The sequence below is a fragment of the Oryx dammah genome, unplaced genomic scaffold, assembly GCF_014754425.2.
Source record: "Oryx dammah isolate SB20612 unplaced genomic scaffold, SCBI_Odam_1.1 HiC_scaffold_2, whole genome shotgun sequence".
Taxonomy (NCBI): domain Eukaryota; kingdom Metazoa; phylum Chordata; class Mammalia; order Artiodactyla; family Bovidae; genus Oryx; species Oryx dammah.
In genome coordinates this window covers 5,235,983-5,252,367 of record NW_024070186.1, presented here as the reverse complement: position 1 = coordinate 5,252,367, position 16,385 = coordinate 5,235,983, and the positions used below count along the sequence as shown (strand labels likewise).

Here is a 16,385-nt window from a genome sequence, read left to right as displayed (position 1 = left end):
AAGCTAATGCTCAAAATTCTTCAAGCTAGGCTTCAATGGTATGTGAACCAAGAACTTCCAGATCTCCAAGCTGGATTTAGTAAAGGCAGAGGAACCAGAGATCAAATTGACCATATCCATTGAATCATAGAAAAAGAAAGAGAATTCGAAGAATTCATTGTCTGTGCTAAAGACTTTCACCGTGTGGATCACAGCAAACTGGAAAATTCTTAAAGAGATGGCATTACCAGACCACCCTACCTGTCTTCTTAGAAACCTGTATGCAGGTCAAGAAGCAACAGTTAGAACGAGACATGGAGTGACAGACTGGTTGAAAATTGGAAAAGGAGTATGTCAAGGCTGTCACGAGGTGAAAAGGCTGTCTGTTGTCATCCTGACTATTTAACTTCTATGCAGAGTACATCATGCGAAATGTTGGGCTGAATGAATCACATGCCACAATCAAGACTGCAGGGAGAGAAATATCAATAACCTCAGACAGGCAGAGGATACCCTTCTAACAGCAGAAAGTGAAGAAGAACAAAAGAGCCTCTTGATGAGAGTGAAAGAGGAGAGTGGAAAAGCTGGCTTAAAATTCAACATTTAAAAATCTGAGATCAAGGCATCTGGGCCCATCACTTCATGGTAAATAAATGGGCGAAAAGTGGAAATAGTGACAGATTTTATCTTCTTGGGCTCCAAAATCACTGCGGACTGTGACTGCAGCCATGAAACTAAGACGGTTGCTCCTTGGAAGAAAAGCCGTGACCAACCTAGACAGCGTATTAAAAAACAGACATTATTTTGTTGACAAAGGTCCATCTAGTCAAAGCTATGGTTTTTCCAGTAGTCATGGATGGATGTGAAAGTTGGACCATAAAGAAGACTGAGCGCCGAAGAACTTTGGTTTCAAATTGTTGTGCTGGAGAAGACTCTTGAGAGTCCCTTGGACTGCAAGGAGATCCAACCAGTCAACCCAAAGGAAATCAACCCTGAATATTCTTTGGAAGGACTGATGCTGAAGCTTAAGCTCCAATAGTTTGGCCACCTGATTCGAAGATCTGATTCACTGGAAAAGACCCTGATACTGGGAAAGACTGAGGGCAGGAGGAGAGGAGGCGACAAGAGGATGAGACATTTGGACGGCATCACCCGACTCAGTGGACATGAGTTTGAGCTAACTCTGGAGGTAGTGAAGGTCAGGAAAAGCTGGTGTGCTGCAGTCCATGGAGTCACAAAGAGTTGGACATGACATGACTTCAAGACTGAACAACACCAACAACAATATAAAAAAAAAGAAAAGAGTAAATCAGTAATCATAAATATCTGTGTGGTTAACCTTCAAACTGCTGCAGTGCCATATGAAAACACACGGGGGCAGTGTGGTCTTATAAATTCACAAATCCATCGAGGCTGGTAAGGCTTTGAGATTAACAGGATAAATTGTCCTACAAACCCTTCTTGTTTGGTTTTTGGTTTTCAGTTCTTAATGAACTTGTTTGTTTGGTGAGATGGCAATGTACTGCTGTGTCCACATAAGCCCTTTCTCAATTTTCATTACCAACCAGACTTCAAATTCAGGATCATCTGAGTGTATGTGCACGTAATTAGGATGTGTATAATATTAAGATGATCTAAAACTAGGAGATATGAGGGCATGTATATATAGTTAGGATATATCTTAAAATTAGAATAAAGAAAAAATTAGAAGACAGAATTAGGATATCTGTATACTTCTGTGTGTGTGTGTATATATATATATATATACACACATACATATTCTAATTTTGCCTTTCTTCTAATTGTGCGTAATAGATGTATATCTTCTAATTTTAGATATATATTTGATTAGAATATATAATTAAGATATAAAATATATTACATAAAATATGCAAATTACATATATACTCCACTAATATATAATTAATTTAGTTAGGTTATATAAAAAATTAAGATATGGGTATATAATTGGAATATATTTAAGATATGTAATTGAATTATATGGATATAACTGAGCTATATATACATTTGGGGATATAAAAATAATTAGAATATGTATGTATAATCAGGTTGAACTATAGGAAATTGAAGATTTCAGCAGATATTCAACTGTTTTTGACCTACAAAAATGGCAATTTTATATGCTCAAGCTTAATATTTCAAATGGACCAAAGTAATCACATTTGTTGGAAAATTAAGCTCATTTTGTACAATTTTCCCCTGGAATCTTTTGTTCTCTTTTCTAGCTCCAGCATCCTCAATCTGTCAGTGATTTGAAAAACTGGTCCCTGATCATATTTGTGTGCAACTCTAGCCAGGAAACGGGAGCCAGTGTTGGTTTTGCTCTTCCTCTGTGGGAGGTCACAGGGTGCTGTTTGTAGGAAAGGACATTACTTCATTTTTCCAATATAGGTAGACCTCATTTCATTACACTTCACAGATAGTGGATTTTTTTTTTTTTTAACAAATTGAAGGTTTGTGACAAACCCTGCATTGAGCAAGTCTATCAGCACCATTTCTCCAACAGCATCTGCTCACTCGGTGCCTCTGTAACATTCTGGTAATTCTCCCAATATTATGAACTTTCTCATTATGATATCTGTCACAGTGACCTGTGATCAGTGATCTTTGATGTTACTATTGTAATTTCGGGAGTGCCGAGAACTGTGCCCATATAAGGTGGTGAGCTTAACCCATAAATCTGTTATGTTCTGACTGCTCTCTCCTCCTCTCCTGAGGCCTCAACAGTATTGAAATTAAGCCAGATAACAGCCCTGCAATGGCCTCTAAGTGTTCAAGTAAAAGGAAGAGTCGCACGTCTTCATTTTAAATCAAATGCTAGAAATGATTCAGCTCGCTGAGAAAAGCATGTCAACAGACCAGACTGGCCAAAAGCTTCCCTGGTAGCTCAGATGGTAAAGAGTCGGCCTGCAATGCAGGAGACCAGGGTTTGATCCCTGGGTCGGGAAGTTCCCCTGGAGAAGGAAATGGCAATCCACTCCAGTATTCTTACCTGGAAAATCCCATGGATGGAGGAGCCTGACAGGCTTGGCGGGCTACAGTCCATGGGGTAACAAAGAGTCATACATGACTCAGCGACTAACACTTTCACTTTCATGGAGCCAAACAATTAACCAAGTTGTGCATGAATACGAACGGAAAGTTCTCGAAGGAAATGAAAACTGCTGCACCAGTGAACACACCAATGATAAGAAAATGAAACAGCCTTATTGCTGGTATGGAGAAAAAGTCTGAGTGGTCTGGATAGATCAAACCAGCCACCATATTCCCTTAAGCCAAAGCCTGATCCAGAGCAGGACCCCAACTCTCTTCAATTCTGGGAAGGCTGAGAGAGGCAAGGAGGCTGCAGAAGATAAGTTTGAAGTTAGCAGAGGTTGGTTCATGAGGTTTAAGGAAAGAAGCCATCTCCACAATATAAAAGTGCAAGAAGAAGCAGCAAGAGCTGATGTAGAAACTGCAGCAAGTTATCTCAAAGACCCAGCGAAAACATTCACGGAGGTGGCCACCCTAAACAAACCCCTAGATAAACTCTATTCTCAGTCACAGCCTGCTGCATTATTTTTTCAGTTGACAAACTCCAGCACCCCTCCCTCTGGGACACGGTGCGAAGGCCCCTGGGCTGATTTGAGTGCTGCCGCTCTGGGCCTCCCAGCCCCCAACTCACCCCACTCTCAGCAGTTACTAAAGGCTGTGTGAACTGTCTACACACAGGGTAGGCTGTTTGAGCCATTTTGTTTTAACCCTGGTGTGTGGCCAACAGAATTCTTACTATTTGTTGACTGAAGTAATACGTTACCATTACTGAGCCGGCAGCTTTAAAAGAGCAATAGCACTACTATTACGATTACTGCTGCTGCTGCTGCTATTACTATTACACTTTTGCTACCACATTACTCCGTCTTCTACAACAGCTCAGATGGTGATGTTTCCAAAAGCCTCAGCAAGCCTGGATTTCACAACAATGCTTCCACCTGTGAAGGAAGGGAGCCAGAGATTCGACAACAGCATGGGCTTCCTGAGCAGGGTTCTGACCAGTCTTCTGGAGCTCACCCCCCTCTCTGGGTCTCTCCCAGCTCTGGAGGGGAGGTGGGGACTCCCACTGCAGGATGAGCGCATTTTGACCAAGCACTACTGAGTGCTTCAGTTCAGTTCAGTTCAGTCGCTCAGTCGTGTCCTGCTCTCTGCGACCCCATGAATCGCAGGACACCAGGCCTCCCTGTCCATCACCAACTCCCAGAGTTCACTCAGACTCACGTCCATCGAGTCCGTGATGCCATCCAGCCATCTCATCCTCGGTCGTCCCCTTCTCCTCCTGCCCCCAATCCCTCCCAGCATCAGAGTCTTTTCCAATGTGTCAACTCTTCGCATGAGGTGGCCAAAGTACTGGAGTTTCAGCTTTAGCATCATTCCTTCCAAAGAACACCCAGGGCTGATGTTAACGTTGAACAAATTCTGCCCTGGTAAATGTCACAGACAGGCCTGATGAAGCATGTGGAAGTAATAGAGGACATCCTGGGAGATGTTCCCCGGAGGCAACTGTGATAAGGCTCCACCACAGCACTCTAGACGAGCCAAGATTGCAGAACATAGGGTAAACGTGAAAATATCAACTCTCTCCCTATATACTCGCAAAAACAATTGGGAATTGAAACTATAATGCCATTTAAAATAGCATTAGAAATATGAAATGCTTAGTGGTAAATCTGTCCAAAGATGGACATGTAAGACCTGTGCCCTGTGGAACACTGCTGAGGACCGTAAGAGATGACCTGAATACAGAGAGGTTTACCATGTTCATAGATTGGGAGCTGAAATGGGGCTAAAGGCTGCAGAGACTTTTAAGCTTTGACTCCCTTTTACCCAGCTCTATCTTACTCTCTCTCACTGTCTCTTGTCTCTTCAATGTGTCACTCCGTGCCTGGCATCAAGCAGGTGTTCAGCGTTCAGTGAATAAATCAACAAGGAATAAGGGGGTAAATGAGAGGGTACCAAGAGGGGTCACAACTGCCCGGGAAAGCCAGAAAAGCAAGGTGAGCTGGAGTTCCGCAAGCTGAGCTGGGGAGCTGGGGACTAGACACAGAAGTCCTCTTATGAACAGTTAAAACTGTCATCTGCTGTAGCTTGGGAATCCGTTTTACAAGACAGTGGCTGCAAATACCTTGGGAACACACTCTGAGCTCCTGTTCTGCAGGACCTTCTACCCTCTGTTAAGGAATTTCTATATCATTGTTCAAACTCAAGATGGGAAAGGGCACATCGAGTATATTTAGTAGGGGAGTTCATTCACTCAACATTTTGAAATACTTATTCAACACTTGCACCGGACAAAAGCTTGGACTTAATTCTGGGGTAAAACTGGTGAAGACAGAAACCATCCCCGCTCAGTTATAAAACTGCTATAGCTAATGATAGGAACCATCTTTGTGCCAAGCAGAGTCAAATTCTCCACCTGTGCTCTTTACAACAGTCTGATAAAATAGTTATTCGCTTCAGCAAACATGAAGGGACAGCTAAAACACACATGTAAAATGCACAGTGTGATTGATTTTAACAAATGGATACAACTTTTGACATCACCCACCAATAAGACATAAAACATTTCCATCATATCCAAAGTTTCCCTTATCCCTTCTCAATCATTGATGTGATTTTGTCACTGGATGGGTCCTCTTTGAGGGCCTGAGAGTGGGCCCTTGTCTAACACTCAAATGAATTGTCCAAGGAGCTACAGTACTGACAAAGCAAAAGACTTTATTGAAAAGTAGTGCTGGAGTGGAGAGCAGCATAAGGGAGACCAGGAGAACTGCTCTGCCTTGTGGTCCGCAGTCTCAAGTTTGCTGGTGGGTGGGGTTAGGTGAGTTGGGATTCTCTCTGGCCAGTCATCTTGCTCATGCCCTCATTCAGTCTGACACAGGGCCCTTCCTGATGGCACGTGCATCCCTCAATCAAAATGATTTCCAGCATGAGAGAGTCTAGGAGGTTGGCAAGAGATTTTATGGACTGGTCTCTTCTCCCCTTCTTTGGAGGAGGAAGTGGCAAACCACTCCAGTATTCTCGCCTGGAGAATCCCATGGACAAAAGAGCCTGACGGGCTACAGTCCAAGGGGTCACAAAGTCAGATGCAACTGAAGCGACCAACACACACTTCTCCCCTTTTTGGCCCCTCCTGGGTTTTCCCCAGGTTGGTTTTGGGTCCTTCTTTGGCTTTATGTTCTTTGAAGCATCCTGAGATAGGAGACTTAAGGTGTTATTATGGTGCCCAGTTAGGGCAGGCACTGTTGGTCAACTGTTCCCTAACAACTTCTCACATTATTGGTAAGATTTGTCTTTGCCGGTGTTCCTTGTAAACAAAGTAATGCAGTCTGTTCTCTCACATCTTGCTTCTTTGACTTACAGTGAATTTTGAGTTTTGTTCACATCACGGTGTCTTTCGTTTTTGTTGTTATGTATTTATCTGTTTTTTGGCTGCACTGCGTCTTCGTTGCTTTGCAGGAATTTTCTCTAGTTGCACTGAGCAGGGGCTACTCCTCAGCTGCAGTCCTAGGGCTTCTCTTTGTGGTGGCTTCTCTTGCTGTGGAGTACAGGCTCTAGACACCAACTGGGTTTCAGCAGTTGTGGCACACCAGCTTAGTTGCTCCCCAGCACGTGGGGTCTTTCCCGACCAGTGTTATTGAAGGAGGAGAGGAACAGGCAGTGCTGACTCCATCTTGAAAAAGACGGAAACTCCTCCATCTTGCACTTTCAGTGAGCTTTGGCCTATGTGCCTGCCAGCCATGGGCATAACATACCTACGGCTGAACTGGCCTCCCAGACTGATAAACACCAGATTCCATACCAAAATTCCCTATCGCCAAAAGAATGTAATAATCCCCTACGTAGTCAATAACCTTTATACTCTTTATGGCATCCACTGGTATAGGCTACAATGTATAACCAGCTGACCCTTCTGATTGTGAATCATGGCTGTGACCTGACTGTATCTCCCTTTAACACTTTTCAGGCTAGGTTTAAGGACTTTGGGGATGTGGGCTTGAGCAATACACCTAAGGTATATGAGGTTTTCACAAAAGTCGCTCCGGGTTCTTGGCTGAGAGGAGACTCTGCCTTGGGCCCACCGGTATGATAAACTGCACTCCACTATCTGCATTGTCCTTCTCGCTGAGTTTGTTTCCTGGAACGCGTGGCTACAACAATACACCCAGTGTCCCCTGCACTGGCAGGCAGATTCTTATCCACTCCACCAAATGGGAAGTTCCTTCATTAGTATTGCTGAAGTCAGAGCTTTAAGAGAGAAATAAATTAATCAGATAATCACCTAATTGTGTCATGACAACAGCATTAAAGTTAACCTAAGGATAAGAACACAAGAAAACTTATTACCTGGCTTGTCGACAATTCACTCAATACCATACACTCGGGGAGGTATACAGGATTAAGACTCACATGATTAGAAACCTTATAAAAGTATAACATAAGGACCCTTTGTCCTTACGTCATTTCCTTCATTTAAAAAAGTCAGCTCAGATGAGGGCGGGAAGCGCGGCTCATCTTCCCTGGATACTAAGTAGGAATGATGCGAAAGCTGAAACTCCAGTACTTTGGCCACCTCATGCGAAGAGTTGACTCATTGGAAAAGACTGATACTGGGAGGGATTGGGGGCAGGAGGAGAAGGGGATGACAGAGGATGAGACGGCTGGATGGCATCACGGACTCGATGGATGTGAGTCTGAGTGAACTCCGGGAGTTGGTGATGGACTGGGAGGCCTGGCGTGCTGTGATTCACGGGGAAGTAAAGAGTCGGACACGACTGAGCCACTGAACTGAAGTAGGGACCAGGCTCCCTGAGGCGCATGCGCGCCCGCTCCAAGTCTGGCCAGCAACAGCCCTCACTCGCACAGTTCCGTCAAGAGGTCGGTGAAGCTCGCGGCGGTGCCAACGTGGCGCCGCTTGGGCCTGCCCAATCCGCGGAGCCCTGGTGGTCACGTGCACACGGCGCGGCGCAGCCGGGCCCCGCCCACCGCTCGCGCCCTCCGCCGAGCCGAGACCTCCCTCCGTTGCCTTGGCTCCCAGAACACCTGCGCGGGCTCGGCTGCGCCTGCGCAGTGTGGTCAGTGGGCCGGTCGGGGAGTGCGGCGGCCGCGGCGCGAGGGTGCCGGCGGGCTGCGAGCCCGGGGTGGGCTGTTGGCCGTCCTCCCTCAGTCGGCGGAAGTGAGCTCCGGCTCGCCTTCCGCGCGGCCCGGGACCTCTCGCGGCCCCTGGGCGCGCGGCGGTCGGCGACGCGAGGAGGGTTCCGGCGCGGGGCGGCCATGGACTCGGCGGCACTGGAGCGGGACGCGGTGCAGTTCGCGCGGCTGGCGGTGCAGCGCGACCAGGAGGGCCGCTACGCGGAGGCCGTGTTTTACTACAAGGTGGGCCGGGGGCGGGGCGGGGGCCGGGGGCGGGGCCGGGGGCGGGCCCGCTCGGGCCGGGGGCGGGGCTGAGGCGCCAGCCCGTCGGGGGCTCGGTCGCCGCGGCGGAGGCGATCCCCGGGCTCGATGCTCCTGAGGGCGGCGGCGCGGCCGGGCGCTCGGCTCCACAGACGTGCGCTCACCGCCACAGACGGGCCGGAAGCGCGCGGGAGAGCGCCGCGAGTCAGTGCAGAAGAAAGCCTTGCGCGTCCTGGTGCTTGACTTCCACACGTCTCCATCCCCCCAGTGTCTGTGTACACATCCTTTTTAAAACAGAAACTGGGGTCAGATTGTCTATGCTTTTTTTAAACCTGTTCAATTCATTTGAACTTTTAAGAAAATGACGAATTTTTTAAAAGTTTCCCGATATGACTTTGTTGTCAATGATAATATTAGGGGCTAGATGCATAGTATCCCATTATGTGGGTGTGCCGTCGTTTCTTTAGACTCTCCTGGCCATTTTAATGTGCATTCTGTTTCTTCCGCATCATAATATCCGAGTAGCTAATGCTTTACACGTCTCTGTGTTATTTCTTTTGGATAAATGGCTGAGGCCAGAATTAGAGCCCGCCCCCTCCCCCCGCCTTCCACCGTCTGCTCCCCAGTTTTGAGGATTTGCAGACGCACACCTCTCCAGCCCCAGTCGTGGCCCAGCCCCACTCCGGTGGAGGGAGGTGTATCCGCTAAAGACCGTCACCTTTTCTTTTAGGAAGAATGTCAGGCTTTGAAAATACAGTAGTAGTCATTTTTCTGCCATAAACCTATATGCCATCAATAATGTGTAATTTTCTTTTCTCAGATTAATGTTTGATTGCCTTCATTTTACAACCTGTGTTTAGAGACTTCGGTTGTGTTTCAGAGTCATTCTTTTTGAACTTTTTTTTTCTTTACAATTTCATAATGGTGATATTTCTTTAAAAGTAGGACTGTGTTTTATTAGTTTTGTGAAAGAATGACAAATGTTCCTAAGTAAACATAGTGCCATATGAAATAGCTTTTTCTAAAGTGAAAGGAAGTCCTGTGCAGTACCTTTTGTTTTGCTGTAGAATTACATGCATATTGTTATGAAGAGTTTCTTTTCCTTGAGAGAATCAGCAGAGTGGTGGTGTTTCTATTTATGTAAACTGTTTCAGATATTTAGTGTTTTCGGTCTTCATGCTGTTCTCTTTGGGATTCCTTGTCTGTCACTTTCAAGTGTAAGTGAAATGAGCAAAATAAAGTTGATACCAACAGTTAGAAAAACTGGCTACAGTATTTACATATACAGTTATATTTTCCTCCCTTGAAATATCTGAATTGCAGGATCTGAGGAGAACATATCTTTTCTACCCCCAATTTCCATTTGGATCAAAATGGTACTCTTCTTATTCTTATTGATTTTGTAGGTTCAGAGAAACGATTCCTCCAGTAACTGGATTCAGAAAGGGATGGCTTCTTTGGATCCAGATACTGAGGCATGAGGTTCCTTGAAGTGCGTCCATTTAAATGACTGCAGGGAAGGAGGTGGTGCTGGGGGGAGTCTCTCTGTGGTAGCGCTGGTCACCCTTGTGGAACGGTGATGGCGAGAACGGAGACTTTTCCTCACTAGCACAGCCTGACTGGCTGAGGAGGTCATGGAATAACTGGAGAATGGACCCAGGTGTTCTTAATTAGAATAAGTTTCTTTCATTCAACCGAAATCTGCCTTAAAATGTCTCCCTCTTTGACAATGTTTTCTTTGGAGAAAAAACTTCGCTTGCCATAGTGAGACAATTAACGTTTATAATCGTTTGTTGATATTTATGAGTATTGTCTGTTCTAATGCTTTCAGGACTCAGGTCACCTTTTCACAGTATGTAGTTTCATCTGACTACTGCATTGAGAAGAAGGAAAACAACGTAAATCACAGTTATTCTAAGAAAATGTTTAAAATCAGCTCCTTCTATTTGACTTTGTAAAGTTTCAACAGTCTGAGAAAATTGAGAGCATTGAGAACTGAAAGAAGTAAAGGACTATATTATTCATTTACTTTATGAAAAAATTTTCTCGTATCTTAAAGACATTCTTGTTTTATCATTCATAGAAACGAACTGTGAGTTAGAAAGTGGTAAAGAAAACTCAAATTGTAATTCATCTGTTAGAGTCCTTTGAATTCTTTTTTTTATTTTTAGGAAGCTGCACAAGCTTTAATTTATGCTGAGATGGCAGGATCAAGCCTAGAACATATTCAAGAAAAAATAAATGAGTATCTGGAAAGAGTGCAGGCCTTACATTCAGCAGGTTGGTAAAGACTACTAACCATGTCACTATTTTTTTTTCTTCTTTCCTATCCCATCTTACTTTTCCCTTATGTTTCTCTTTCCTTTTTGTTTTTATCTTTGATTCTTGATCTTCACTTGTTTGCTGCTCATTCCTCTTTTGGTAATCACATCTTTGAAAATAGTAATATGAAAATAAGTGATCGATCTGTGAAGAGGAACCTCAGAGATCATGTAATGTGATATCCTAATTTCCCAGAAATGGACATGAATCATCTGCATTCAAATAGTGTATCATTGGCAAAATCGGGACTAGAATCCTGTTAAAATCTGCCTTTAAGTATCTGTTACGTGCCCTCTCCTGCTATTAAAATTAAATGACTCTTTCTCTTCAGTGTCTAAAGACATCAGCAGTGGATTCACAGTCTTTACCGTATCAGTATCCTCAACCTCAAGACCTTAGCTAAACTCTTATTTTAGAGAGTTTGCCAGTATATCTTGGGAAAGTGACATGTAAGCAGAGACCTGGGACAACCTGTTTATTTTTGTAAGCCTCATGGCAAATGCTGTGGCACAAGTTCCCAGGCTTAATGTTCATAGTTCTGTTAGAAGTAAGAGGGTTCTTGGCAAAATCTGTTGTTTACATGGTAGGAAAGAAAATGATCATCTGTTGGTATTTTGTTTCAAGAATATATTCATGTCACTGAGGACTCTTTTTTGACCTTTTTTTCCCTGTGGCTATCTAATAAAGCCACAAACTTAAGAGAGGTCTTATTCAGCATTCTCTGACAGACTTTGTGCTACTTTCTACCACTTATTCTGAACAGATAGTAGCAGTTGCCAACCAGCTTATAGTTAAGATAAAGTAGATTTAATTGTTGGGTTTCTTATTAGGACAGTCCCCTTACAGACAGTATTTCCTTTTAAGAAACTGCATGCACCGACAAGTGAACTATTTGTGTCAAGCTCTCACTTGATACAAATTTATACTGATCCATATATTCAAAATACCATGGAATTCAGAGACACTTCATTTTCCTTGCTAAGTAAATGAAGTTTTTAAATTTATAAATGTGATGTTTATATGATACTCAGACGCAGAATGAGATAGCCCTAATCTCTTGAAGAATGAAAACTTGTCAGTAAAACAGAAGTAAAGCTCAAAAAAGGATTTTTAGAGCGTAACATACCTTAAATGTTTTGCCAACTTTTTGACCCATTTTGTTCAGCAAGTGAAAAATAATCTGTAGGAAATTAAATGATTGACTTAGTTATCATTTCATCCAGAAGAGTTCTTTATCAAATAAAAATCTTGTTTGTAATCCCAGTTTTTAAAACAGATAGAGTCTGCTGACAGTCAAGAAACTTTGAGAGATGACATGACTTTGTGGGTGGGGAAGGTAACCCAGTTTGTATTTCACTAGTGAAGTGTAAAAAACTCAAGACTTGGAATTAAAAGATCTAATTGAGTCCTTGCCCTTCCACTTATAGCTGTGAAACCATAGGCTAGATAGTCATTCTCAACTAGAATCAGTTTTGCCTCTCAGGAGACATTTTACATTGTCTGGAGAGATGTTTGTTGTTTATGTTAGGGGTCAGGGTGTAGTGTGCTGCTAACATCTGGTTGGGTGGAGGGCAGGGACAGTGCTACAGGGAAAATTCTACAATGCATAGGACCATCCACAGCAAAGAATTATCCAGGAGAAAATGTCAGTAGGGCCAAGGCTGAGAAACCTTGAGCTGAATATTTTAACATTCATTTAATAAATGGGATTAGTATAATACATGGCTTAAAGAGATGTTACTGAGGATTATAGTTTTTTTAAAAGATCAAGCACAATTTTGAGACAACATTTAAAGCTTTTTTAAAAAACATTTATTGAGATATAATTCACATACCATAAAATTCATTTTTTATAATATACAGTTAAGTGGTTTTTAGTGTATTCCCAGAGTTGTACAACCATCACCACTATCTAACTGCAGACATTCTCATCACTCTAGAAGAAACCTCTTAGCCATTAGTAGTCACGCCCCATTCCTCCCATCCCCTTGGTGTTGCTACTCAATTTGTCAGTCGTATCCAACTCTTTGCAACCCTGTGGACTGCAGCATGCTAGGCATCCCTGTCTTTCACTATCTCCTGGAGTTTTCAAATTCATGTTTATTGAGTCAGTGATGCTATCTAACCATCTGTCTCCCACTAGGCCCTCTGTTCAGTTCAGTCGCTCAGTCGTGTCCAACTCTTTGCGACCCCATGAATCGCAGCACACCAGGCCTCCCTGTCCATCACCAACTCCCGAGGTTCGCTCAAACTCATGTCCACTGAGTTGGTGATGCCATCCAGCCATCTCATCCTCTGTCGTCCCCTTCTCCTCCTGCCCCCGATCCCTCCCACCATCAGAGTCTTTTCCAGTGAGTCAATTCTTCTCCTGAGGTGGCCAAAGTACTAGAGTTTCAGCTTTAGCATCAGTCCTTCCAAAGAACACCCAGGGCTGATCTCCTTCAGAATGGACTGGTTGGATCTCCTTGCAGTCCAAGGGACTCTCAAGAGTCTTCTCCAATGCAGGGAAAGAGAGAGGCAGTGGAACTTCCCTCAGCAAAGCCTAGGGGTCCCGAGGAGAGGTGAGCCTGCTGTCCGCCAACCCAGCCCCTCGGTGAGCGAGAGACAATCAGACGCGACAGGGGTTCCCTCTAAGCGGTTCCTCTTTATTGCCACAAGCTCCCAACTTATAAAGGCAAGCAGGGGGCGGTTTGCGAGGGACTTTCCATAGTTGCACCAATCACATTAAAGGTCAAATCGTCCTGTGCCATCATTATAACAGGAGTCTATGGTGATCACGCACTGTCCATATGCACGGAAATCAAGAGAGCCAATCAAAAACTTTGACAGACAACTTAAGCCGCGCCCTCATCTCTTCCGCCAGGCGCCATCTTAGCTCTAAACCACAAAGCTAGCCCTTCTTTTCTAAAGTTTCCCATTTAGAGCCCCACACTCCAATACCACAGTTCAAAAGCATCAATTCTTCAGCTCTCAGCTTTCTTCACAGAAACCAACTCTCACATCCATACATGACCACTGGAAGAACCATAGCCTTGACTAGACGGACCTTTGTTGGCAAAGTAATGTCTCTGCTTTTCAATATGCTATCTAGGTTGGTCGTAACTTTCCTTCCAAGGAGTAAGCGTCTTTTAATTTCATGGCTGTCGTCAACAGCTGCAGTGATTTTGGAGCCCAAAAAAGTAAAGTCAGCCACTGTATCCACTGTTTCCACATCTATTTCCCATGAAGTGATGGGACCAGATGCCATGATCTTCGTTTTCTGAATGTTGAGCTTTAAGCCAACTTTTTCACTCCCCTCTTTCACTTTCATCAAGAGGCTTTTTAACTAAAAAGCCTCTTCTCTTTCTGCCATAAGGGTGGTGTCCTCTGCATATCTGAGGTTATTGATATTTCTCCCAGCAATCTTGATTCCAGCTTGTGCCCAGCATTTCTCATGATATACTCTGCATAGAAGTTAAATAAGCAGGGTGACAATATACAGCCTTGGCGTACTCCTTTTCCTATTTGGAACCAGTCTGTTGTTCCATGTCCAGTTCTGACTGTTGCTTCCTGACCTGCATACAAATTTCTCAAGAGGCAAGTCAGGTAGTCTGGTATTCCCATCTCTTGAAGAATTTTCCACAGTTTATTGTGATCCACACAGTCAAAGGCTTTGGCATAGTCAATAAAGCAGAAATAGATGTTTTTCTGGAACTCTCTTGCTTTTTCCATGATCCAGCAGATGTTGGCAATTGGATCTCTGGTTCCTCTGCCTTTTCTAAAACCAGCTTGAACATCTGGAAGTTCACGGTTCACGTATTGCTGAAACCTGGCTTGGAGAATTTTGAGCATTACTTTACTAGCATGTGAGATGAGTGCAATTGTGCAGTAGTTGGAGCATTCTTTGGCATTGCCTTTCTTTGGGATTGGAATGAAAACTGACCTTTTCCAGTCCTGTGGCCACTGCTGAGTTTTCCAAATTTGCTGGCATATTGAGTGCAGCACTTTCACAGCATCATCTTTCAGGATTTGAAATAGCTCAACTGGCATTCCATCACCTCCACTAGCTTTGTTCATAGTGATGCTTTCTAAGGCCCACTTGACCTCACATTCCAGGTTGTCTGGCTCTAGGTGGGTGATCACACCATCGTGATTATCTTGGTTGTGAAGATCTTTTTTGTACAGTTCTTCTGTGTATTCTTGCCACCTCTTCTTAATATCTTCTGCTTCTGTTAGGTCCACACAATTTCTGTCCTTTATTGAGCCCATCTTTGCATGACCTGTTCCCTTGGTATCTCTAATTTTCTTGAAGAGATCTCTAGTCTTTCCCATTCTGTTGTTTTCTTCTATTTCCTTGCATTGCTTGCTGAGGAAGACTTTCTTATCTCTCCTTGCTGTTCTTTGGAACTCTGTATTCAGATGCTTATACCTTTTCCTTTTCTCCTTTGCTTTTCGCCTCTCTTCTTTTCACAGCTATTTGTAAGGCCTCCCCAGACAGCCATTTTGCTTTTTTGCATTTCCTTTCCTTGGGGATGGTGTTGATCCCTGTCTCCTGTACAATGTCACAAACCTCATTCCATAGTTCATCAGGCACTCTATCTATCAGATCTAGGCCGTTAAATCTATTTCTCACTTCCACTGTATAATCATAAGGGATTTGATTTAGGTCATACCTGAATGGTCTAGTGGTTTTCCCTACTTTATTCAATTTCAGTCTGAATTTGGCAATAAGGAGTTCATGATCTGAGCCGTAGTCAGCTCCTGCTCTTGTTTTTGTTGACTGTATAGAGCTTCTCTGTCTTTGGCTGCAAAGAAAATAATCAATCTGATTTCAGTGTTGACAATCTGGTGATGTCCATGTGTAGAGTCTTCTCTTGTGTTGTTGGAAGAGGATGTTTGCTATGACTAGCGCGCTCTCTTGCAAAACTCTGTTAGCCTTTGCCTGCTTCATTCCGCATTCCAAGGCCAAATTTGCCTGTTAACCCAGGTGTTTCTTGACTTCCTCCTTTTGCATTCCAGTCCTCTAGAATGAAAAGGACCTCTTTTTTGTGTGTTAGTTCTAGAAGGTCTTGTAGGTCTTCATAGAACCGTTCAACTTCAGCTTCTTCAGCGTTACTGGTTGGGGCATAGACTTGGATTTCTAAGGTATTGAATGGTTTGCCTTGGAAACAGAGATCATTCTGTCATTTTTGAGATCGCATCCAAGTACTGCATTTTGGACTCTTGTTGACCATGATGGCTACTCCATTTCTTCTGAGGGATTCCTGCCCACAGTAGTAGATACAATGGTCATCTGAGTTAAATTCACCCGTTCCAGTCCTTTTTAGTTTGCGGATTCCTAGAATGTTGACGTTCCCCCTTGCCATCTCTTGTTTGACCACTTCCAATTTGCCTTGATTCATGGACCTAACATTCAAGATTCCTATGCAATATTGCTCCTTACAGCATTGGACCTTGCTTCTATCACCAGTCACATCTACAACTGGGTATTGTTTTTGCTTCGGCTCCATCCCTTCATTCTTTCTGCAGTTATTTCTCCACTGATCTCCAGTAGCATATTGGGCACTTACTGACCTGGGGAGTTCCTCTTTCAGTATCCTATCATTTTGCCTTTTCATACTGTTCATGGGGTTCTCAAGGCAAAAATACTGAAGTGG

The 16,385-nt window shown here is 43.8% G+C and overlaps 1 protein-coding gene across 2 annotated transcripts in view; it reads left to right on the top strand.

Moving 5' to 3' along the window:
* Positions 1-8,019: 8,019 nt before the first annotated feature.
* CAPN7 (calpain 7) overlaps positions 8,020-16,385 on the top strand; it is a 47,725-nt gene continuing 39,359 nt past the window's right edge. For both annotated transcript variants that reach the window (XM_040263789.1, XM_040263786.1), the window contains exons 1-2: positions 8,020-8,409; positions 10,599-10,707. In XM_040263789.1, coding sequence (XP_040119723.1) covers positions 8,308-8,409; positions 10,599-10,707 — 211 coding nt within the window. In that variant the 5' untranslated portion in view covers positions 8,020-8,307. The remainder of the gene's footprint in view (positions 8,410-10,598; positions 10,708-16,385) is intronic.